This window comes from Diplotaxodon limnothrissa, linkage group LG2, assembly GCF_057381915.1.
Source record: "Diplotaxodon limnothrissa isolate DT_005_m linkage group LG2, D_limnothrissa_male_GT1.1, whole genome shotgun sequence".
NCBI lineage: Eukaryota > Metazoa > Chordata > Actinopteri > Cichliformes > Cichlidae > Diplotaxodon > Diplotaxodon limnothrissa.
In genome coordinates this window covers 34581272-34607141 of record NC_140597.1, presented here as the reverse complement: position 1 = coordinate 34607141, position 25870 = coordinate 34581272, and the positions used below count along the sequence as shown (strand labels likewise).

The 25870-nt window shown below is 40.6% G+C and overlaps 1 protein-coding gene across 5 annotated transcripts in view; it reads right to left on the bottom strand.

Moving 5' to 3' along the window:
• Positions 1-25870, bottom strand: part of mid2 (midline 2) — a 177496-nt gene that overhangs the window by 69396 nt on the left and 82230 nt on the right. For all 5 annotated transcript variants that reach the window (XM_085362898.1, XM_085362880.1, XM_085362872.1 and 2 more), the window contains one exon: positions 23334-24211. In XM_085362898.1, coding sequence (XP_085219024.1) covers positions 23334-24155 — 822 coding nt within the window. In that variant the 5' untranslated portion in view covers positions 24156-24211. The remainder of the gene's footprint in view (positions 1-23333; positions 24212-25870) is intronic.

Below are 25870 nucleotides of genomic sequence, written 5' to 3'. Positions count from 1 at the left end.
CTGCAGTCTGGGGTCCAGTTAATGAGACCATCAGGGATGCTTAAAATCAGTTCAAATGTTAACTGTTTTTGTTTGTGTCCAACTTCCAAAAAACAGCATTTTAAAAACTTTTTTTTTTTACCTTTTACATTTAAGAGCTGTGTAATTCACTATAAGGCTCTTATTCCACTAGAAAATTTGAAATAAAGAAATAATTATGCAGAAAAAAAAGAATGCCGAACAGTAAATGCAGTAGCTTTCACAGTGTTGCTCTGTAGTTCTGAATAGGATGCCACAGATTTCTGAACTCCAAATGAACTCATGTGACCTTCAAGCTACAAGAGACTGACTGAACATTTAAGAGATCTCTGAACAGTTGGGGGTACAGCGATAAATGGGAGCAGACAGCTAGGAGATGCTCACTTTCATTTATAAGTCTTGTGGGGGAATTCAAATAAAGTTGCTCAGAAAAAGAAAGGAACCTTGGGAAGTGTTTGGAAGGACGACTCTAATGCCACACTCAACTTGTTATGAATCCCAATTGTTTTCCCCCCTCTCTGAGGTTTATCATAAGAGAAATGGACAAAAATTCAATAGTAATTTAAATTTTAAGCTGCACGCAGGGATTAGGATCAAGAAATTTCTTGTTAGGTTTGAAAATGAATAATGGATTGTTATTGCAACTGAGAAACACTGAGGAGGCTAGACACAAGCTGGCATTTGATCTTGTTTATAAGACTCTTTGATAAGCCATGAGCTTGTCTGTGCTTTTAGCTTTCAAATTATTTGTTTGGGTCAGGACCAAAATGACCCAGGAATACCAAAAACAAGCAGAATGCACATGAAGAAAAGGAATGAAATAGATGTGACGCAAAGTGTGCTATATCCTTGTCCGTTCCCAAATCTCCTGTTCCCTTTGGTAGACAATTTCATATCAGATTACAAGTTGATGACAGTGTGATATTTAAATGCAAAGCGAGAGGAATTTAATGCTGTGGATTAGGGGTGCCTGGATAAAGTGGGGTTAGTACAAATCAGTGATATGGTTGAAAAGGATTAAAGGATCTTTCAGTTTCATTTCAATCAGACTACAATGGATTCTTGGTGAAGCGGTTCTATTCAGTTTCATGGATTAATGCAGATGAAGAAAAATAACACATACGGCTAGAGTTGTCGTTTAATTTTGTTTAATATGATGCATACTTGTTGCATGCACTTCTAAATGTAAATGACATTTTTCACTATGGGTATTTTTTTAAAGAAGAAGAAGAATGATCACAGTTTGATTCCACCTGTCAGGTGGGGCTCTTCTGTGTGGAGTTTGCGTGTATGGTTCTGTCTGGGTACTCCACCCACAGTCCAAATTGATGATTTTAAATTCTAAAAATGCCATAGATGTGAATGATTATCCAACTTTTTTTGATAGACTGGTGACCTGTCCAGGTTGTACCCTGCCTCTTGCCCTGTGACAGGAGCAGGCTTCAATCCCAAAATCGGATAAGTGGTTAAGAAAATTAATGAATGGCAATAAATCCCATATGTTCTGTAAAAACTGAATGTATCATACAGCGTCTTTGCTGTAAATACTACAAGAATATCTGTAACTTTATAAAGTTATACAAGTTGCTATCAAAATATAACACGCCTAAGCCCATAAAAAATGAAATCTTACCTGATTTAAATTTGGATGCCATCCCCTTCAAGGTTAATTCCCTGTGAAACGCTGCACAACTTCATGGAGATCTAAATGTAGATCGCTCCACGGCAAACCCACTCTGACAGTAATGCAAAGCTTCACAAGGAGCTAGTCCTTGAGGAAAATAGCAGCCAAACACCAGGTATGTTATTTTCTATTTCCACGGGAGAGCTCCAACTCGTCAGCAAGACCTACCGCTAAAATGAAATGAACATATTGGACCTATATGTGTTATTGCCAAATATAACACATGTAGGTCTAAAGGATCAACAAAGCTGTTTCAACTCTTATTCGAGCTTCGTTTGTGCCTCATCTGTTCTCTATTCTAAATTATTCTCCAACTACTTCTATTTCACAGACACCGGGGCCGGCAGTGTGCTATAAATCAGCAGGCAGAAGTAGATCTGTAAAATTGTTTCATCAGCCCATGCTGTATACTGTGCTGCTAATAGCAAAGCCTTGTTATCCACAGTAGATGATATCATTAGGTCGGTGATACTGACTGTGGGCTAGATAAGAAATATTCCTGTCCTCAAGACAAGCTGTGGCCGACCACTGTGACTCCTGACTAAAGACATTATCGTCACCAGCTTGGCTGCTTTGTGTAGATAGAAGATGTAACAGAGCTATGGTAGAGCAAAAAAATAAAGAAAAAGGACAAAAACATTTATATCTAAGACATTTCATAATTTACGTACGATACAAATATTAAAATGTTCTGAAAACAGAGAAACAGCTCAGAACGAACATTCTAGTTATGACCAGAACAGCAAAGCCAAGGCGGCATGCCTGGTAATCTGTAAGAGACATCTGACGAGCATGTCTGGGTCTGTTTTGTTGCCTTGTACGCTTTACCCACAGATAACTGTCCAAACAATGACATTGTGGAATTAAATCAAGATATTTCCAGTAGAGATACAAAGTGGCTGGTTTGAGCCAAACAGATAATACTCTGTATCCAAATTCAAATGCCACGCCTCGGTACTTCTGATATTTGGACTTGTATAACTGAAGAATACGGAATAATAATAACACAGGATACACCTGTAGCTGATCTTATTCCATTCACTGTGGTGAGCCAAGCTTAACAAGTCACAGTGCTTTCTCTATTGAACGCAAATATATTAAATTGATATCGATCAAAAAAGGGAACATTTCAAAAATGTTGAAGGATTCTTTCAGAAGCCAAAAGGGTTTACATCAATATGCTTCACATCTTAAACTCTAGGCTTTGACTGACAGCAAAATGAAGTCATCAGCAGGAAAGCTGCCCTATGACCACATAATCCAGGTTCAATATCTCCAACCGATGAATAAGTTCAAAGGAAATGTCCTTCAGCAACGCAGCAAAAAATACCTGCTGCCCCCACAGATAATGTCTTGTAGCTGACGTTTACCTCTGGCCTCTTGATTTAACCGTTCTTTCTTTCTTTCTAAAATAAAGTTTACTCGACATGGCATTGTATACATAAGGCTGAAATCTTTTAGGCATATACCAACCAAATTAGCTTTCCAATACACAACAAATCATTGCTCTTTTAAAACAACATGATTCTGATATTTTGACAGCTTTTCTTATTACATTTTTAAGGTGCATATGAGCTATTGAGTGGCTAGAGACTACTTAAAAACTTTGTACATATACTCTAATCAATAAATACATGAGTCACTCACTGTAACCTTTTAGAAATACAGCTTCGTGGCTGCGTGCCACATGTAAGAAACATACCAGCTTGCTAGGATCTGAATGTTACTTGGCACTTTTCTTCCACCTCACCCCACCTTCCACCACATAAGCCTTACAGTATGATAGACTTCGCTGTCTTCCTTTCTCCCTCAATGATTCCCACTGCAAATGGATTATATATTCACTTATTAATATGGCAGAAATGCCTGGTTAGCTCCCACGTGAAAAAACAGATGAGGAACAGAAAGAGACGTGACTGAGGGGAAAAAAGAGTGCCTAACAGCAAGAGAGAGTCACACAGACAGACAAGCACCATACAGCCACATTTCATTGGCTGTAATACAATTATGTAGCTGCTGGCTCGTTGGTGTATTCATATGACACGGTTATTCGTTTTGTCTTATTTTCTCAAATGCAATAACAGAAAGAACAGTTTGCTGAGTCTGAGTCACTCTGAGTGATGGCAACCCAGCGGCCGTTGTTTGGCTCTGTGTTTTTAAAACCCTGAGTCATTGCTACAATGAAAAATGCCACCATGTTTTCAGCACAGTGCTGGCATCCACCAAATGTGTCTCCCAAAGACTGCATAAGTGAAAAAGAGAAAAAAAGGGTCTCTTTTATCAGTGCAAGGTTTGTAGATTGCTTCTTTACTCTTGCATGTTGTTGTCTGTGTAGGTTCTCAGTCATCCAGGTCATGACAGTCTAAAGAACTTGGAAAGAAAGCGACTGGACTTCTTTAAGTTTTTTGACGGTGTTTCGCCTCTCATCCGAGGAGCTTCTTCATTTTTGCTCATTTTTGGAGAAACACATCTACTATTTTTCCCCAATAAACATTTTATGTAAGAGTCAAAGCAAGAACAGCTGTAATTACTTCAATTTGAAATAATATATTTTATTAAAGGTGAAAATGGAAAGAAAATTCTAGAATTGTTGGGATTTATTATATAACCATGCATATAAATATGAGTTTACTATATAACCATTACAGCTATTTACGGGGTGACCGTGGCTCAGGGGGTTGGGAAGCGTATCTGTACCCGGAAGGTCGCCGGTTCGATCCCTGGGCCCTCTGTCCTGGTCGTTGTGTCCCTGGGCAAGACACTTTACCCTACTTGCCTACTGGTGTTGGCCAGAGGGGCCGATGGCGCGATATGGCAGCCTCGCTTCTGTCAGTCTGCCCCAGGGCAGCTGTGGCTACAACTGTAGCTTGCCTCCACCAGTGTGTGAATGTGAGAGTGAATGAATAGTGGTATTGTAAAGCGCTTTGGGTGCCTTGAAAAGTGCTATATAAATCCAATCCATTATTATTATTTAACATTCTGTTCTTAATGCTTTTTCATAAACAAACCTTCATAATTACTATGTTTAATTCAACAGTAATTAACAATTGGAACACAAACCATAAAAATAGTTTATTACAGACCAGTCGGAGCATTCAAAGCAGTGATAGGAAACCTTGTGTGTGTGTGTGGGACTTACAAATTTGCTTCCCACACTCACTGAAACAGCAGCCCAGGTGTGTTTCTAATCTTATGACCTCTCAGCTGCTTTTTTAATCTCTGTTTTAATATGAGTTCGTGCTCAGTTTAATCTCAGTAGGCTGCCAATAAATTGATTGTAATGTGTTTATTATTAGATTATTTAGGTACACCGCGGCGCTTCGACACGCAGGTGAAAATGCTATTCAAGATTTTGCATACACTGATTTTTGCAGTGTATGCCTGCTCTATGTGATTTGTCATCTTATGGGTCACTTGGACTAAAGCAATGAAATTTAGTGTCGTTTTTACTGTTAATATGCGTCAAAATTTGACCCACATTGTATGTAAAGGTTACATACATCAATCATTAATATAACTTATATCCACATTAGGGCATATAATGATGAAATATTTATATTACTTTAGATTATTATGTGGTTTGCCAAGAGATTAAAATATTGAAAAAAAAATCTAAGCTGCTAAGTCAGGTACACAGCACCCACCCAGAGGGGTCAGAGAGACGTGTTGTGAACACCATCGCAAATATAACAGCTTAATGAAAAGCACAGCTGACACAGACAACAGTAGCTGTAGCAGAAGATGTTTGCCAAGTAAAATACAGGCAAGCTGATTGGTTTGCTGGGTGAGGCCTGAGTGTTTTGTACATTCTGCATTGTGAATAATGAGGATGCGTGCACAAGCATAAAATGACCCGTTTCTCCTTCATTGGAGTCAGTGAATTCAGAGCCGATTTCTTACCAGATTTAGATTTTTTTCAATGACTAAATCTCGTGCCGACATCTTTTTGCTTTAATAAATATAATCAGAACTCTTCTGATGGTGGTATAATCCTATTTGATCTCAAGCAATGTGCAAAAAGTTACCTCAGCCAGCAGCTACGCCTAGTCAGCTAATCCAAAAGATGTTGTGTGCTAAACCCAAGGTGTTGTTCTCACCAAATCTCCCCGTAAGGATTTGAGCATCAAAGCATCCACACAAAGTGAGGAAGGAAGAGTCGGGAAGATGTCAAAGAAGTCACGTTTACAGTGGAGGTGACAAATGTTGACTGTGGACGTGTCCAAATCATGAAGCTGACAGGATTTTTTTGACAATGAAAAACAAGTGAACCATTATTGTCTTTCCATTGATTATTGGAAGGAAAATCAGAACTAAATGTATATTGAAAATATACAAATACAAGAGCTGTTACAGCATTTTTCACATGCTGTGACTATATTATGTCACCTTTACTTAACAACTAGCTTGGCCCCTTCTGTCTTGTCGCTTCCGCATTAGGCTTCCTGTCTCTCATTAGATTTGATCTCTAAGGAAATATTACGTAACTGAAAGCTACTGGGAAAGACTGGCCTACAACAACTATCGCGTCATTCCCTTGAGACCCAGCACTGAGTGCCATGCACAGTCTGCCTGTGAAAGCACAATGAATAACTGCCATGTCAGTTGTGAAGTTTTCATCACGGCCCCACAGCTTTGAGAGTCCTTGGTGGTGTTTTATCGTATCACTCGTGGCAAAGTGACACAGCAGATAATCTCACTTTCAACACACGGGCCGCAGCATATTTACGCTTGTGGAAAATTCATGTTCACTTTACAAACACTGGATAAGCAGAGGTTTCTGGCTGAGCTGGTACGTGCAACTCAAACCCATTGCTGAATAAGGCAAGTGACTTTTCAGAAATGATCCTGCTGACATGATCACATGATCTTCTGTTCTTCCACCAGTGCCTTTGTGAACTTTCTTTCAGTACCCATGTGTCCACACATGTAAACATATACATGTTGGTGTTTCCCTCTTCTCCTCAATCATAATACAGTTTAAATTTTTAGAGTCACCTCATTTAGTTGTATCCTACATTCTTCCAAAACATTTGATTCTGATAATAAGTAAATCAGCATGAATAACAAGCCTATCTGAAATCAGATAAAGGCAGATCTCAGATAGGCATAAAGAGTGACAATGGGAAAATAATTAGAAAATAAGTAACAGACATTTTTCTTTCTTGCAAGATGAGACAATCAATGTCGCACTCCCGACTATACAATAAACGTAGCTGTAGCCAGAAGCCTGTTATTTTAGCTTAGCAAAAGAATTATGTTCATACTAAAATAGCTAACATGCTAACTAGTGAGCTTTAGAGTTTTGTAGTACAGAGCCAAGCTGCCAGTTTGTCAGTCTTTCCAGGCTTTATGCTAAACAACAGTAAGCGGCTAAGATCTTGAGCTAAATATTTGCAATGCAGATGGGAGCAGGTCTCGTCATTTAGCTTTAAGAAAGAAGGGAAATGAGCACATTTCCCTAAATGTTTTGCAATTTATCACAGTCTTCCTTTTATCAAAGTAAAAGTAATTTTTTATGTCGCCATGTATCATCTTTTTCAAATTTAGGTCACCCGTCGCAGTGAAAAGATCTATTCTCGCAGTGCTTTTATTTCTCACCGTTGATTGCCTCATTGTTTTTCTGCATAGAAGTGTTGAACGCATACTTAAAATCTGAAACATACACCAAATGAAAAACAGATATATCCTGCTCAATGGGCTGTGGTGACAGCTGAAGCCTAACCCGTGGGTTTGCTGGAGGCTTGTTCAGTAGACGCAAAGCCTTGTCATTTGAATGTTGTATGACGATGAGTGAACCATCTGTAATGTTGACACAACAGAGTCCCCATAGCTTATTCTATTCTCTGCTCCTGTTATCTGCTTTTTCTTCTCTCCTACTTCTTATTGCTTAGTCCTGCGCTAATACAGTGTCAGCCGGCGCCTTCGCCTCAGTCGTTCCCCAGCCCTGACCTTCACTTTGCTGTCCTCCACTTCAACATTCTGTTTGTTTTCAGTGCAAAAGCTAAAAAAAGTGACAGCACTGAGTCCCATCTCTAAGACTTGTCCCACTTGCCTAAAGAAACAGAGCAGACTTGACAGACTGGTTCAGCTCTGATTGCAAACAGAATCTCAATTTGAAATAACATCTTTTGTCTGAACTTTAATAATTAAACATCTACAAATTATTCCACTCTGGTTTTTGACTTTCAGAATCTCTAAACCTGATACTGCCATTCACAATGTTGTTGTTGTTTTTTTTTTTTTTTCAAATTTCCAATCCTACAGCAGAGAAAATCTGGGATGACTGACGAGTTCCTAGCTAAAAGGTTTACATCTGTCAGCTTGTAGTACCTTCAGGAAATGTTATATGAGCTCCTGGACTATATAAACACTCTGCAGTTTGATTTCTTTTTTTAAGCAAGAGGGCCAAGAGAATCTGTAATATCTACCAGACAAAACCACTGATGCTATCAGAAAAAGGGTAAAGTAGATAGAGTCCAACCAAAACATAGCTGAAATTAGTTATATGCCGATATATTGATATTGGCTGATAAATTATAATTAAAAGTAAGGACGAGAGAAATACCCTTTGGCCATGTTATGAGTGTTATGTGGCTAAGCTTATGCATGAGAGGCAAATGACTATGCATCACATTTGTTTCTGGAGGAGCATAAATGAGTAATTCACAACTTGTTGTAACAGTAAAACAAGTTTATTTTTAAACTAAATTGTCATAATATGTTATTAGGGGACCATAAAAACCTGCACATAACAAATGCTAGGGGAAAGAAAATAAAAAAAATACAGGGTTTGTTTCCTCAAACTTGTTTCTATCGAGTTCATTTAACACAATTAACTCCCAAACTGACAATAACTTGGACTAACTTATGAACAAACAGCTAAATCCCCTTTCAAGGCGATCCCAGACTCTAACTCCTTAAGATGAAACAAAACATATCTTTCAACAGAATATCAGCGCCTGAGTTCGGATTTTATTGAAAAAAGAGACACGACAGGCTCAGATTCAAAGCTTTTGTGATTTACTGCAGTCCAAAATTTGGTCTCCAAAGCAAACTTCCTCTTTAATAGTCTTCCTTATCTCGACAGATGTCAGAACTCTGATCTATCTGTTACAAACATACTTCTTCATTTCCTTGTCTTTCATACTGAAAATGTTACTTTTGCCCTTCCACACTGAAAATGTTGCTCTTGCACAAACTTATCTTTTCCACTAGGTAATAGTGCGATGCAATAGCTACCGCAACTTTAGGGAATACATGTTTGCAATTCACTTGCAGTACATAATGAGCTTGTGTAAAAACAGAGGAGTTGGAGCCATCAAGGGATATGGCAGCTTTATTTTGGCTGCGCTTTCAGTCCTATTGATTGTGATAGCAGATAATGCCATCCAGAGATTCTGAGACAGGCAGTGAGATTTCCACCCTGAGCCTTTTATCTTGGACACCACAGTGTGACCCCTCCCTTCCCCCACAGGACCTTGCAGGCTTTCAGATGCAGAGCCGAAAAAGACCCTGACTCTCATCTGTTCAGACTGCAGTGACCAATACACACATACACACACACACGGACGCGCGCGCACAAAATCAGACAAATATATACACACTTACACAAAATGTGCAAAAACAAGAAACACACACTTCCCCTTCTGTCCCTGCACAGAGGCAGTGGTCAGTGACAAGACAGAGTGTCTCTATTAGTATCAAAGCTGCTCTGTTCATCCTGACAAATGAGTTCGCTTCTTTCAAGGTAGGAAAAGCTATTTACTCCATCTCCACTATGCTTTACTTCATCTAATTGGTCCGACCATGTCACAGAAGCAGGCCTCTAAATCACGTCAGTATCATATATTTATAGATGAGGTCATGTAACTGTAGTGCTCTGATGGCAGCTACATGACATCTAAATATGACACTTGTTGCCAGGTCTGCTGCTGGCATTCCAAAAAAACTGAGATGGACACCAAGAAGTGAAGGAGGTGTAAAAGAGGAAGCAAGCAAGTAAAACTCCCTGATATCATGAAGAAGATATGTGATTACTGTTGCACAAAAAGATTCTGACATCCCTAGACCGAGTGCTTTATCTCTGACTGTGACATGCAGACTCACTTGCTGGGAATCCAGGTCCAGCAGGCAAGAATGATAGTCAGAGCACAAAATCACATAACCTTACTCGGCCTTACTGCCCTGCATTCATGATTTGGCCAGACACCAGAGTTATAGAGCGGGGAACCACACTGGACAGCGTCTGTGATGGACTCGCCACAAAAAGGAGAAACACATTCCCTACATTCCTGCAATTCTGCGTGGTTGGCTTTTGGCTGTTGATATCTGGAACAGACATTCCTCTCTGTATGACTCCCTGTGGAGCTGAACTTCCTTCACGTAACCTTAGATAAACAGAAACTTTCAAGGATGGTATTGTAAAGATCAGTGACTGGATGAAGTTAAGGATATATGTAGATTTGTGTGTATGTCGAGCCACTTTTAACTCATCTCATTCATGTCACGCACAGATCAAAAACTATGTGCTTTTAACAAGAAAAATTGTTGTGGTTTGAGGTTTGTAATCTGTATATCTGGTTTCATGTACAGTATGTGTGTGCGCACTTCATCCATGCATGTGAAAACCATGATAAGTCCATGGCTGCAGCATATGCGTGACCTCACACATGTAAGCGTTTCCCCGTGGAGCTTTGGTGGACAGGGTGTTCGCTGCTGCTGTCGCCACTATGCTGGCCAGACATAATAGGTGATGTGTCCCTTTTTTAGAAGCCATAAAAGAAGCCCTATTAGGCATGCATCAGTGCCTTCTTTTCTCATCGGCTTTAAGAGGTACATCAAACCACAGCCCAGCCCCGGTAACCTGTTTTCTCAATCTCTCAAGTTTGCAAAGTCAGTTTAGAGTCTTATTGTTTTCTCCTTTCAGTTCTTGTGACAGTGCTGTATCTAAAAAGCCTTGATACTGTAAGCTGTGTATCCTGTGCCGTGCTTTCAAATTTTCCACCAACATGTGACTGTGATTCACTTGTGGTCTAGATTTGATGCTGTGGAGAAATACAAGCACAACCATTCAAACCATTTTAAATATTATACCAATTCGGGGTCACGGTGGTTTCATTTCTGTTTCAGATCTGACATAAATATTTTTGGAAAATGTTAATTATGATAATCACATCATTAAAATGGTTATACACTTAAAAAAAACCAACCTCATTTAATTCAATAAAAGCACTCGTGGAAGTGGATGCGAGCACCACATGAAATTCCCAGGGCTGTAAAACAACATTTATTTTCCATCCACTGTAAGTGTCACTACAATTTGTTTTGTAACTCAGCTTCAGTATCAAAATTAAGAAACAAGCATTGGTACACTTGATGTTTTATCTGTTTTCTCATAACTCTACATATAAAGCATGAAAAAAGTGCATTTCGAGAGGTCATAATGGGAAAAGTGGCGAGTCAAAACAAGTTGTAGCATATATGCAAGCTCATTTTTACCAACATTTTGGAATAACCCTGTTGTTAATGTGGTCTATACTTAATCATGCACAATAACATATGTACACACATGACTTCATACATATCCATATCTACATATTGAGGAAGCAAAAACCTGTACCAGTTACCGACAAACACTGTGTGTCTGAGACTTTAGCCCTATCCACATGCACACATAATGTCATTTGTGCATCGTGCATCAAATAGGTAACACTCTTTTACATTTACCATCATCACAGGCTCAACTTAAACTTAAACGTAAACTGCAGAAATTCATTCTTGGAAGCCTTGTCCCTCATTTTTAAGTGTTTCTATTAGAAAACTAGAAGAAAATCGGCTCACTCCTGGTGGCCGATTGGTGGGGCCTGGCGCCTGTGGCCCGGCTGGGCCCCTTCTGGGGGGTGGGGTGCCCTCAGGCCTCTGGCCTCTGGGCCTGAAGCTTGGTCCTCTCTGGCACAGCTGGCTGCCGGCAGAGCCCGCGGGCATGCCACTGCAACCCCCTCTGGCCTCTGCTCTGTAGCTGCTGGGTGACCTCTCGTTTGGGGCTCTACTCAGCTCTTCCCAGGAGGGTGGCACGGTTCACCCCCTTTTGGTGGTCCTCTTCGGGTCCTCGTACCCTGGGGCCTCTGGATGTCTGGGGCCTGGATCTCCTCCATACCTGCTTCATACCCTGGAGGACGGGGCTGTGGCTCCCCACACTCCCTAGCAGATCGTTACATGGAGAAACCTTTGGAATGCAAGCATGCTGATCCACACAGGTATGCACACAGGTGTACACACGGGTATTCACAGACGCGGACTACACCTTTCTTGGCTGCTGCCTCAAAGCACATTGTGCGCTGTCTATCTTGCGTGCTGCACAATATCGTTTAATATTTAGTATCTGCTGTTATCTACTGCTAGCTAGTTTATTGTGATGGTGCTGTTTTTATTATGTTGCTCTTTTTTTTTTTGTTTGCTTTCTCTTCTGGTTTTTTTTCTCCATACAGGTGACCCAGGTGTTTTGTTTGTTTTTCTTTCTTTCTTCCCCCCTTTCTCACCGTCTCTTCTCCCCTCTGTTTTTCTTTCTCTCCCTCTCTTTCTTTCATTCTTTCTCCCTGTCCTATCCCCCAGTCATGTCTGCCCCGTTTGTAGCAACCGAAAATAAAATAAATACATAATTATAATGAAGGTCAATCAAATGGACCAATATGGCAAGGCTATGATGATCCACTTGGTAAAATAAATCCGCTTGGCATCTTTCTTGGCCTTAAGACAACAATTCTGATGGTTAAAGATCCAAACGGGACACACAAAAAAGAAGAGAAAAAAAAAAAGAAGAAAACTAGAAGAAAATCAAATCATGAAACAATGAGAGCTCAGAGAACGTATGAAAACAGTTGGGCCTTTTTCAAAAGAATTAATCAGAAAACCTGCCAATATTACTCCTTTATCAACACTTGCTGACCTTATTTCACTTGTTCCTCTCAGATTTTATAATTTTGCACTCAGCCAACTGATTCCTGACTGACTGGCCTTCACAGCAAAGTCATTTTTCCTTATTACTGTAATGGGTTTGCTTAAGTCCACTGCAATGTGCAGCCTTGTGCTGGAAGGATAAAAAGCATCTCCTCTGCGTCTTCAGCTAAAAGAAAAAGATGACAGATAGACTAAGTAGCTATGTGTATGGCCAGGATCCCGTTTTTATCATTTGTTTGTCTAAATTCCCAATATCTTTGAATTCTCCAGCTCCCTGATAAAAGAGAAGTGATGTGTTTTACACATCAAGTGGTTGCAGCAGTAAAAGAAAGAAACCATCTGTCTTAAAGCCAAAACTGAAGTTTCTTCCACAGAAGAAAAGCACTCGATAACAAATGCATGACCACAAGTGGCCATCACCAACACGTATATGCGAAGCAAAAAATCTTTACACGATTACAGCAAATGGCCTTGAGAGCTTGAAAAAAAGGGAACTGGACTTCTTTGTCCGGAACCGAAGAGGCTTCTTCTGTTCTAGAACAACTAGAGGTGGTCGGCACATAACTTCCACGGTCCTGGGTCAGTGACCCAGTGTTTTGACTTTTGTTTTTTTTCTCTGTATTATGTTTTTTTGTTCTGTTTCTCTAGTTTTACTGTTATGGTTATCTGGTGATTCTGTTTTACTCTCATTAAGAGTTTAGCTCTTAGGCTTTGATTCCGTGCTCCCTCTGTTCTGTGTCTTCTCACTCAAACTATCTGTCTTCTCCTTCCAAAATGTAAACACTGGGGTTGGGTCATGATGCCTCACAGAGGTTTGACCTGTTGGCCCCGGTGACAGGAATGACCTACATGTTTTTATTTTGTTTTTTACACTTTGGCTCTTTTGACAACATGCATGATCAACAGTAGGTTAATGACCCTCAGGACCACTTCCAAGGGTACAGGTAACACTAGGGCATTATTAGCATCATAAAATAGCCTGCCAATCAGAGTCAAAGGAATTACTGTTTTAGCTGAAAACTTGGTATCTCTCTGCATGGTGTGTAATGCGCCCCTATAAAAATTCAAGGAAACTGAACAAGTGCAGGACAAAAGAAATGACTGGCCTACAGCACCTGTAACAGTATCTGAAAGTCATGTACTCAGGAAAAAGGAAAATATCCGGCAAAAGTCTGGAACAGAATATGAGAAATGCATCTGGCCCATCAGCTGATCCATTTACTGTTCAATGAAGCCTCATCAGAAATGGTCTCAGTGGAAGTGTGACTGTCAAGAAGCCATTCTTAAAGAAGGTATAATACGAAATACACAAGAACTGGACTGAAAATCAGTGGCGACAGGCCTTATGGAGTCCTGAATCCAAATTTGAAAACTTTAAATCACATCAGGAAAGAGATATAACGGTGAGTGTCTCCAACCAACTATAAAACACAGTGGAGGCTCTGTTGTGGTTTGGTGCTGCAACCTGTGACCTCAATAATATTGAAGCAGTGTGGGATCAGCTTGATGAAGAACAGAACAAACGACAGCCAAGATCCAAAGATCTTTCAAGAAGCCTGAAGAACTCTTTCTTAAGACTACTTAACCTCGTAGGACCTGACGTCCACATATGTGGACATCACATTTTGGGTCGTCTAGACCAAAATACTACATTTTGCTCTACGAGAGCCTGATATCCACTTACGAGGAATTTATACTGCCACTGTTTTATCGCAATTTAAAATGAATGTCCTCATATGTGGGTCTCATTTTTCTCAGAAACGAAAATGAGGCAAAAAATAAAAATAAAAAAAATCTGGTAATTCTTTGTTATTACATTCATCAGGTTCCAATCAGCCCAAATAGCAAAGAGAAATTAAAAATGCATGCCATGAAAGAGTTCAGGCCTTAGGAGGTTAACGAACTGACAAAAACATTTGCTTAAGAGAATTCAAACTGTGTTGAAGAACAAAGGTGGTTATAAGTCTTCATTTTCCATGTGTATTTGCAGAAATCACTGCATCTATTTCCCATTTTCTTTCTCTCATTTTTGGTTTTTATAAATTCTATAACATGGCAAACATGTAAACATGCAAAAAATGGAATTAATTACAGAATAAAAACTAACATCAAACTAAGCTGATTCTCTCCTGGATGTTTCACCTCACAGATAACGCGGGTATTTTTAGTCTGGAGATGACTTGGAGGTCCCTTTTGTCCTCAGGCCATTAAAGACGTGACGGTCATCTCCTACTGGTGTCATTAGTTCAAACCAAATATCACTCCAGTTGTGACTCGCTATTCCTGCTTGGAAGCCAGACAATAGCACATAGGATTTATCATGCAAGCAGAGCGTGCAACAAGGAAGTGTGTGCGCACAGCCACCAAAACAAAAACCAGTCACAGACTCAATGTGTGTAAACCCATGTTCACTCAAATATCAAACTCCAATATATCTGTGTGTGCGGAGTGGATGCTGACATTCTAGATTGCGCATAAATATTCCTGTTATGCTGTCTTGTTTTGTCCATTGTTGCTGAGCCAGAAGCCAAAATAGTTTCAGGAAACTCCAGGCACATGTGATTTAATGATTTGACTGATAAAAATTAAAATCGTCCAGTGTCGTCAATCCTTCAAAGTTTTAGAGAGTTCCAAGAGATACTGAACTGTAATTTTTTTTCTATCAAGCCTTATAATAACTCTTATAAACTGCATTTGTCATCAACTTCATCTAGCAGAGCCCTTCACTTTTCCTCATATAAATGGGATCATGTGCCACAGATTTTTGCAGATTAATACCAGAAAGCCCTGACTCATCATATATTGTAGGGAAATAATGTGGCGCTATATGAAAAGTTGGAATGAAACGGTGGAAAATAAGATCAGCAGAAGCAGATGACTTTCCACTGTTGATAAAACATTGAATCCTCTTATGTTGAGGTGCAGTGCTGCCAGCCATGTGACTAAAATACATAAATACTAATGCGTTTATAATCTGACGTGCATTACGGCAGAGTTATACACACAGACACACATATATATAGCTACAGTAATAAATTAAGGTCACTTATTTAAAGAGGAGACACAGCATGCACAAAACTTGTTCTTCTCTGGATAAAAACCCTTCGAGTACACACACACACACACACACACACACACACACACACACACACACACACACACGTACAGATATATATATATGCTTATATGGCAGAAGCTACAGAGACCCAGAAGCTGTGTTTATCAGCTGCTTAGTTAAAATGATTTTGCTTGAGTGTCAAAAGTGTCAAAGTCTCGGCTAAGCTTTGCTACGCTGTCAGCTTCTTACAGCTTTACCCTAAAATACGCACAAGCCTTCAAGTGCCTCAATTCCAGTTTTTAAGCCTTGTAACTAGTAAAAATGTAAAAATAAATAAGTAAAAAGCAGTGGGGGGGGGGGGGGGGGGGAGGGGGAGGTTAGCTCTAAATACTTTGTGCTAAGTTTTGAAATGGATGATTTTTATAATAGAAAAATGTAGAATTTATGATGGGTTTTCATTCTTGGAAAGATACCCTAAAACAGGGGTGGGCGATAGATTTTTCAAAGGGCCCACGTGAGAAACTGGGATTGTTGTGTAAGGCTGACTAGAAAGCTTATAAACACATGAAATTAATAGAGGTGAGTTCAGCTTATTGGTATGAGCCTCCATAACAATCATAGTTTCTCATGTGGGCCCTTGGGAAAATCAATAACCCACACCTCAACTGAAACAATATTTAGTTCCAGGGACTCTAAACACTCAATACAAAGATATTATTTAAGGCTCCCAGATCAAGCACAAACATCGCTTATTTCATGTTAAGAAAAACAAAATTGACTGAGTAAAGTTTGCGGTGTAATTTACAGAGAAAACACAGTTTGGTTGGCGGCGAATGAGTACATTAACTGTACTGAATCTGGAGTCCTTGATTTTAGACAATAAACAAGCCAAACTGCACATAAACATTTGCAGACATAAACAAATAATGTCCATATAATGAAAGTAATTGTAAATCCACATCATTCCCTCATATTGCTCATTCAGACAGCACGCACTGAATATCAGTATCCCACTACAGCTGCCTTAAGTGAGAATAAAATGAATCCAATGAAGCAATTTAACCCTGCTCTCATTTTGTAGAAAAATAGTGAGGCATCCATTTTTAATGAATAAATTAAAGGGATACGTTTGTAACTTGCTGTAAAAAAGCTCAGGGATGAGTAGTGTTGCTTATAAACCCTCTGTCTGCTACGTATTTTGTCACCAAAGCTTTTAAAAGCATCCCACTTTTCATTTTTTCATTTATTGTGCAAATACATGATATCTCATGCAGTGGCTGCGAGTGATTTTATGAGCTTTTTATAATCTGCTATATTTTACAACGGACTGACGTGACATACTTTCACAACACATGCATGATGCATTGGCACTGCATGGGTATTAAAGCATAGGCTCTTGCTCAAACACTGAGACACACATTGGTGCATATTTCCAGATAGGCACGCTAAGGCACCAATGCAGAGAAGTGGCACACAAAGACGCTAAAAGCTTTCTACTACATCCTTGGCGATTCCATCAGCATGACTAAGTGAGCTCCATCTCACACTATTCTCCAGATAGAGCCATGATTTCTAATGGCATCATGCACTCAGCTCCCAATCATTTCTCACATGTTCGACCTTGTACCATCTGCTTTGACACACATGCACAGCCACATGAACTTGCAGATGTACACACACAGACACACACACCTGTAAATACAGTCGCACACTCATTTGAAACCAATCAAATACGCTTCCTCACAAAAAAGACACTGGAGGGCTTCACAGCAGTATGCTGCTACAGTGTGGGTTGTGGGCGACTGAGGTGGATACGAGTGGTGTTACCTAAAACAAGACAGGGGGGCTGGGGGCACAATGAGGGAGGAGAGGATAAACAGAGTGACAGAAAGGAGGTGGGAAGGACGATGTTTGTCTGGCCGTGTGCAAAGCAGAGGAAGTGAGAGAACTACATTGACAGTGTGAGAGGGCAGCGATGGAGGCAGTTGGAGCTGTTGTGTGAGAGGCAAAAATAAGAAGAAAAATGTGACTGTATGAGAAATAGAGAGCTGGGGCCGCATAAGTTCAGCGGAGTACTTGACATTTCAGCTTTCAATTTCTTCTAAAAATCATTACTGTCAGTGGCTGGGATAACGTCAAATTAGGTGTGCTAAACTAAAGTCTCATTTTTTAAATCTGACCGTGTGTGTAAAAGACTCTTAATGTTCTACGTGCTAGATGATTTTTATGTGATTGGATGACAAATCTGTATGCATGTGCTTGCCTCCCTCTGGATTTAGCATAGCGAAGTGGGTGTAAATACAGTCAGCAGCTGACATGATGCGCCCATCACACAGAAAAAAGTTAGTAAATGCCTTAAAGGAGCTTGAGGGGGGGGGGGGGCAAAAGATTTAAGGGTGGTGCTGGTTGTGGGAGGGGGGGGGGGTGAAAAAAAACAGTGGGGATAAAGGAAAAAGAAGCAAGGCTACAGGGACTGAGAAAAATGAAGAGAGGGGAGAGTCTGAGGGCAGGGATGGGAAGGGTGGGGTTGGTGACAGACTTGCCTGAGCCTAAACTGGAATTAATCCAATAATCGCTTGGAAATGTTTTGCATATTTCTTCATTCTTCTCGTCTACATAACAGACTATCATCCCGTTCAGCTCCATGTGAGACCTGCAGACCTATGAAGGCCATCGTACACACAACCGCACATAACAGACAAAAAAGAAAAACAGCACTGCTGTAGCGTTAGTACACGTGATAGCCAGACAGTCCGTCACAAATGTCAGCGCTGCTATAGGTTTCGTCACCAATTCAGCTGATTCGCTCTCTTCTAGACGTTAAAGCGCACACAATTCAAACATCCAAGAGCCTGAGAGTGAGTAAATTAAGTGCCAGCATTTGTAGCTGAGAGGAAGAAGACTTATACTTGTAATGTAATCCGTTTCTCATCAGTTCCTTCAGTCTTTGTTTCTTTTTGATCTGCTCCTTTCAGTCACCACATGTTGAACACAGTATGATCTAGCGTGTTACCGCTCATCACGAACACATCTGGTTGGGCTTAAGCTTCACTCAGGCTCTTGCCTTTTGAAAATTGGCTCTGTAGCTGATTTGCAACTTCATCTTTAGGCTTTGCTACTTCTTTACCCCCAGTTTTTATGTCACCAAAAAGGGAATTTGTTTGCCCAACAATGACAAAGGTCATTTAATTGACTTTCCAGAAATCTTTTTTTCTGTAGTCTATGTCATTTCTTACATTTTAAAACCTTCTTGCAATTAATGGGATCAATTATGCTTAGAAAAATTGCCAAAACCTTGTTTTTTGTAAACGTTTTATCTAATTAATACATTGAATTTATGTTATCATCATCATTATAAAAGATCCATATTTAATTTAACCTGCCTTGCAATAGATTAATGCATCTCTGCATGTATCCAACACGTAAGACATGTCTGAGTGGTAGGGTGAGCACCTACCCTCAGTATTTCTGACCTCTTTGGAATTTGTCTGTGTGTAATGTTTAATATGAATAATGATTATCTCAACACAAGGAGGGCATTTCTGTCCATTGGTTTGTTTTAAAAGTAGAGTTCGCCGTTTGATTGCAGAGGCAGTAGTTTTTCTTTTCTCTACCTTTTTGTTTGACTGTGTGTTTGATGGTGAAGGTTCCTGCTATTATGGCTTTTATGACTAAATACACTTAAAAAATTCATTTGATATCCATCTACATATGGTGGCTGATTACTGGGAGCGAAGAAGCTTTCCTGCTGTTATTGTGTAATGCTACTTCTCTTAATGCTGGAAGTGGAAAATGAACTTGACACATAAACTGTCTCTTTCTCTCACCAGCACCGGTTATGCCGTTCTGTTTAACCACACAGTATGTATTATGTCTGGACAGCACGAGCTTAACCAGTAATCACCAACAAAATGTCCTTTGTTGGAATATTTCTGCGTTCACTGGTGTTTCAAAACACAGAATAAGTGTTCGTGCTAAGGGAAGCTAAGTGTTGCCTCCAGCTCCTTTCATATTGCAAAGATGACTCTTAGCAGTAATAGGAGTATGTTGCAAAACTCAATTAACACACACTTGATGGCATTAATTACAACAGAAGCTATGAGCTTTTGTAACATGGAGAACATGAATGGACACCTCTAAAGCCGTGGCCAGTAACCACTGATGCTGTGGACCTTTTGCGTGCTTTCATCTTAGACTTCATCACCTCCCAGTGTCAAATCAAATCAAATCAAATCAAATCACTTTTTATTGTCACATCACATGTGCAGGCACACTGGCACAGCACATGCGAGTGAAATTCTTGTGTGCGAGCCCCACAAGCAACAGAGATGTGCAAACACAACAACACAAACGAGCAAAATACAAGAATGGCCAACCTGAAACTAATAAATATATGTACAATATATAATAGTGTATGCATTTCTGGATGTGTGTACTAAATATTTTCCTACGTGTGTGTGTGTGTGTGTGTGTGTGTGTGTGTGTATACACATTTTTACAAATTAAATAGTAAAAAAATAAAATAATAATAATAATAATAATAATAAAATATATAAAATATACAGAGTTGAATATGTGCAAAACAAGTGGCATTTATATACAGTGTGGAGTGCATAATGTTGCTAATGTTGTTTGATGTTTGTCACATCAAACATGCGAGACTGAAAGCTGGTGCTGAGTGCACACTTCAGCTTCTTGATTTGGTTACCCAGCATCTGAGGGGGGATGTCAGGCTGCTACGAAATTTATCTAAATTACATTCTAATGAGGCGGCTATAAACACTTCCAAAGCAGCAGGTGATGAGATATTCACTGCTACGACAGAGCATCTCTTCGTTAGCAGTAATTTCAGCGAATGTGCAGAAACAAAAAATGCAAAGAGTAGCACCTTGAAGTTGTAGTCCTTTAAGAAAATGCTATTACTGACATCTGGAGATTATGCGACACCGATGTCTGTGCTTCTAAGCAAGAGCTCTGCTTAACAGCTGCCTGGAGAATTAACTCACTATCCTGCAGTTCTGCAGTGCCACATTTCTGGCTTTAACAGTGCTTGCACTTGTTGCCATTTTTGCTCCTATAATATGCACCCTGCTTGCCCAAGGGAAGCTTACCTTTCCCCCTTAATGTGAAAGACATAATTGAGTGGCAGTGTAGCTCCCAGCAGGAGGAGGAAATAATATGAAGGCTAATTCAGAAGTCAAAAATCAAACGGATGGATTTAGTGCAACTGAGTGCAATTATTTAGTGGTGCTGATTAACAGCCAGGTTTGCTGGGGAATTGCAGAAGACTGGTCAATAACATCAGTAACATATGATTAAAAACTCAACTCAAACCAGTGGAAGTCACACGCACTTGTCATGAGCAGGGAGAAGATTTTAAGTTAACTGCTACTGCCACTTGTGAGCTGAGCTGGAGCTTGGAATATGGATGGCCTACTCCTTGACTTGGGCTTGATTGAGGATTTCAAAGTCAAGAAACTTCAAAGCCTTGGCTGGGGAACGTTTAAACGAGCCACAGCCAGCTTTGAATCAGAAAGGAAGCGGGACTAACTACTTACAGTAAACTCTCCCACAGCTTGAAAAGAATGAGCGGGCTAACACTAGTGTAAATAAACACCACAGGGTTAAATCTGTGAAAGGAGGAATTTGGGTGACATGCTGGTGCAAAACTGTAGGAGGCAGCCAAAGTTTGGCAGCGCTCATCTGTAATGCAGACTGTGGACCTGCATTTTCACTGAATTCAAATAGATGGATTCAAAGCAATCACTGGTGCTGTGTTCACCTCAGAGACCTGATGAGATAGATTTTTGTTGCACATGAATGTTAACGATGTCTCCTGAAATGTACTCTTACGCCCAGCCTTTTTGCACAGTAGAGTGACACAAAGGCCAAATGTGCTGTGAGGCCACAGAAATACATCCCTGTTTTTTCTATGTGAAACATCGCAACATCCACCTACAGAACTGCACTTAAACTTCACCGACTCTTCTGCTAAGGTGTTCGTTTCTTTCTGAGTGCAGCACAATTCAATTTATTTGACAAAAATCAAATCATGGCAACACCCATGCACCCCTGGAATGAGTTTAAAGTATGGGCAAATACGTGCACAAAGTTACCTCTAGTCAAGTTATCTCTAACAGTCTACAGGCCAAATACATGAGCCTGAATCGTTATTAAGAATTCAGCAAATTGAGTATCTGCAAATTGAATATTAACAAGTACTGGTTTCACTGCTTGATTCTGCTAATTTAGTGGTCTACCACCTTGATAATACATCCATCCATTTACTGCTTCTCATCCACGTCCAGGTCAAGGGAGCAGCCTAAGTAGGGAAGCCCAGAACTTCCTCTCACTAGCCACCTCTACCACATCATCCGGGGGAACCCCGAGATGTTCCCAGGCCAGCCAAGAGATACAATCTTGGGTCTACCCCAGCACTTCCTCCCAGTAAGACATCCATGAGTCATCAGGTGCTGAAACTACTTTAGCTGGCTCCTTTCGCCTTAAAAATCCACTTTAATAAACATTTAACTTTTCAAGAAAAGTTGTTGAATTGATGTAGAATACAAAATTGGTGTGTTGAGATACACTGAAATGTAGTACCATGGAGCTCTGTGAACGTATACTAGACGTGTCCAACAAATATGAGAGTTGACAGGCTCCTCTCTGACACCAGGACATGCTAATCATTTATTGGCATACAAAATGCTTACTTTCTAAAGTTTTGGAGGCTGCAAGGTTTGCTTTATTTCGACCCCTCCGCCTGTCAGTTTAATTTGCTCTGCGTCAGAAATTTAAGGTGTTATTATACCATCCCACAGTACATAAATGTCCTGACACGGCTGTATGAGTGCAGATCAACCGTCTCCACTAAAGACACACCTAGTATGAGTTAGTCATAGGTTCATTAGTAAACAAATACAAGTTAGAAAAACAATTTCTCTTTAGAAAAGAATTCTAACACAAAAGACACACACATGTGCTCAATACAAACTCATGATAAAAGTTTTTAGGCCAGCTGAATGATGCTGACTCCTTTAGGCCTTTAGTGATGGAATTAGCTCCAGCTTGTGCCTTTCTCTGTTGTTTTTCACCCTGATTCAGCAGTCCCAGTCTTTACTCATGGCCTCTGAAAAAGCTCAGTGGCCACAGGGAATGCCAGCTCATCGACTATTATAATGACGGCCCTCCCTATTGGTCTCCTTCTCTCTCTGCCCTTCTCACCAGCACACTATTCCAATTGTCCCTCTCTTTCTCTCTCTCTCTCTCTTTTTGATCTGTCTTTCAGCCCTTCTTGCAGAATAAAGGCTGTGTATGATGCAATATTTATGGCAGTGAAAGTTCACAGTCAACAAAATTGCCCATTCCCAAGGCAAGAGTGACCGGATTAATGATTTTATTGTGTAGCAAACTGCAAACAAATGTATTATAATAAATGGTGCATGTTGTATGAGACATCTGTGTTCAGACGAGAACAGCTTTAGCAGTAAATCACAATGTTTTAGTCAAATTAGTTGCAGGTTGTGACTCACCGTACTCCACAAACACAGAAGTGAAAAAACACAAAATCGGGGCAGTGCACTGAAATTGTTGGTGATGACCTTATTAGGGACTAACCTTGAGCTTGTCAAAACGTTCAGTGAGGGAGGACACCTGGTGCTCTCTGTGGCGTCCCACGAGCTTGCAGAGGGCACAAATGAGCTGGTCATCCACCAAGCAGTACATGTTGACCTTCTCGTTCTCATGCTCCAGGCAGGTCAAGCCACGGATGTGGGTGTCTGGCACTGGCTCCACCAAGCGGTGGCTGGTGAAGGGCTTCTTGTTGGGGTGTGTTGCACGCAGGCAGCGGTCACAGTACGATACCTCACATGTGACGCAAGTCTTGACGGCCTCGCGTGGCGGATCCTGCTCACAGAACTGGCAGCTGATCCGTGGATCCATTTTAGCAACAACAGCTGGGCTGTGGTTAGCGTTGGTGTGGTTGATGTGATTGGTGTGGTTGGCGTGCTGGTGGGAGTGGCTGGAAGTGGCCGGGCTGCTACGAGCGCTGCCTCCACTTGTGCCACCGCCGCCGCCAATCGTTCCAGCTATTGTACCGCTAATGGTGGCGGTGTAGGGTCGCTGCGGCTGCAGGCGACGGCTCTCGGTGGGAGAATTGGGGCCGCTAAGGGAGGCCTTTTGAAAGCGGTCAATGATGTTCTGCAACGTCACATTGCGCTTAAGGCCCTCCAGGCCGCGGTGATTCAGCGTGATGACGTAACGACAGGTGGGACACTGAAAGGCAGAAATGGATTCGAGGGGCTTGCTGGTGGAGCAGTGAGACACCAGGATGCGGTGAGCACAGTTAAAGCACAGACTGTGGGCACAAGGCAAGAGCAGAGGATCTTCAAACAACTCCAGGCAGATCGGGCAGGTCAGCTCAGACTCCAGTGTTTCCATCTTCAGTTAAACCAATCTAAAGGTGACATCAAATCCCACGGAAGCTGGCCAATTACCTATGTGGAGAATAAATGAAGATATTATCAGTTAAAAAGGCCTCTAATTAGGAATTATATTTCTTCTTGAGCAAGTGAAGGCAAGATAATTTCACTTCTAAAGCACAGACAATTAAAGCATTTTTTTTTATTTAACAGGTCATAAAGAAATACACACAAGAACACATTCACCCATTTACCCTGAGCTAGCTGTGAGTGGCTTCATGTAAGTTTGACTGAACTGGACAGATTTAGCAAAAACATCACTATTACACACATTTCCATGTGCTGGTAAATATGACCTCCTCTCCTTGCACAACAACTCATTTCCCTCAGTGGAACCTTTGATGCGATTCCTCTCGCAGAGCTATATAAAAAGAGAGAATACAGGCAGAGGCTGACCGAATCAAAAGAACAGGTTAAAATTAATGGAGTGAACAGCAGAGAAAAGGAGAGACAGATGTCCAGCAGCAGAGGACAGAGAAACTTGTAGAAGGACTTTAACACCTTGACACTTTGTAGCTTTTATAGTAAGATCAGCTTGACTTATCAAGCAACAACTTCAAGGAAATTTTAACTTTTAGCGCATGATCGAAGCAGCAAACGGTGAAAACAGCTAAGCAAGAAAATTGATTTCAGATCCTCCTCCTTGTTCTCCAAGCACTTCAAATCTCAGCACCTTGCGGCCTGCCTATCAAGCTGTCTCCCCTGGGTGGCCTTAAAATCACTGACATGAGAAATCACTAATAACCGCCATCCCTCTCTTCCCCCATGGCTCTCTGTCCTTAAAAAGAAACAAGGCAGGCAGCGTGAAACTGCAGCATTAAACCATGCAACCTCAGGAAGCCGACAGTGACAATTTCACTGAGCAAGGTTGTTCCTAATAGACTGCCCTCGTCTCCCCCTGTGGTGTTCTGCAGGTTGTAACTAATTATGATGCTCTAAAACACGCTATGAAGAAAGGTCAGGAATCACAAGGGAGACCAAGTAAGATCTAGACAGATCTACCTTAGTCTTCCTCCAACAATGCAAAAAAAAGGGAGAATGTGTTGTGAATGAAACTCATGAGCACGAGTGTTGACAATAAGCGCTTATCAGTAGTTTCATTGAGTAACGGTGCATTCCGCCTGCTGTTTTTCCTAGAATTCCAGGCTTAATAACTATCACTTGACAAAAGTGACTAAGCACAGCCTGCCAAACAGCCTTTTTGAAGCACTGACGGCTCTTTGTCGATTCAAACAATGTTATTTGAAACATGGGGGAATATTTTTTAAAGCCTCATAGATGGTTTGGCACAGTGTAAACTGCAAAAGCTTTACAAAGTATTACACATCCCGTTTGACAAATAAAAGTAGGAGTTCCTCACGTGAGAGATACTAAACCAAGCCGACTGTATTGAAACAATTACATGAATATAAATAAGTTGTTGATGCAAGTTCATGTTCTAAAAGCATGCATTGTGATAAGTGCATTTGTTATGAATGCAACCAGTTAAGCTTGAATGCAGAGGGAAAATAAAGTTCACAGCTTCCTGTCAAAGCATGTTGAATCGAGGAGTGACCTGTGGCCACCCCGGCCCACATGTAACAACATCAATGTGCAAAGACTCTGTTCTAACTTGGTAGGGTTCAATTAGTATAATTTCTACAGAATTGTAAAATTATGAACCATGCGTAATCT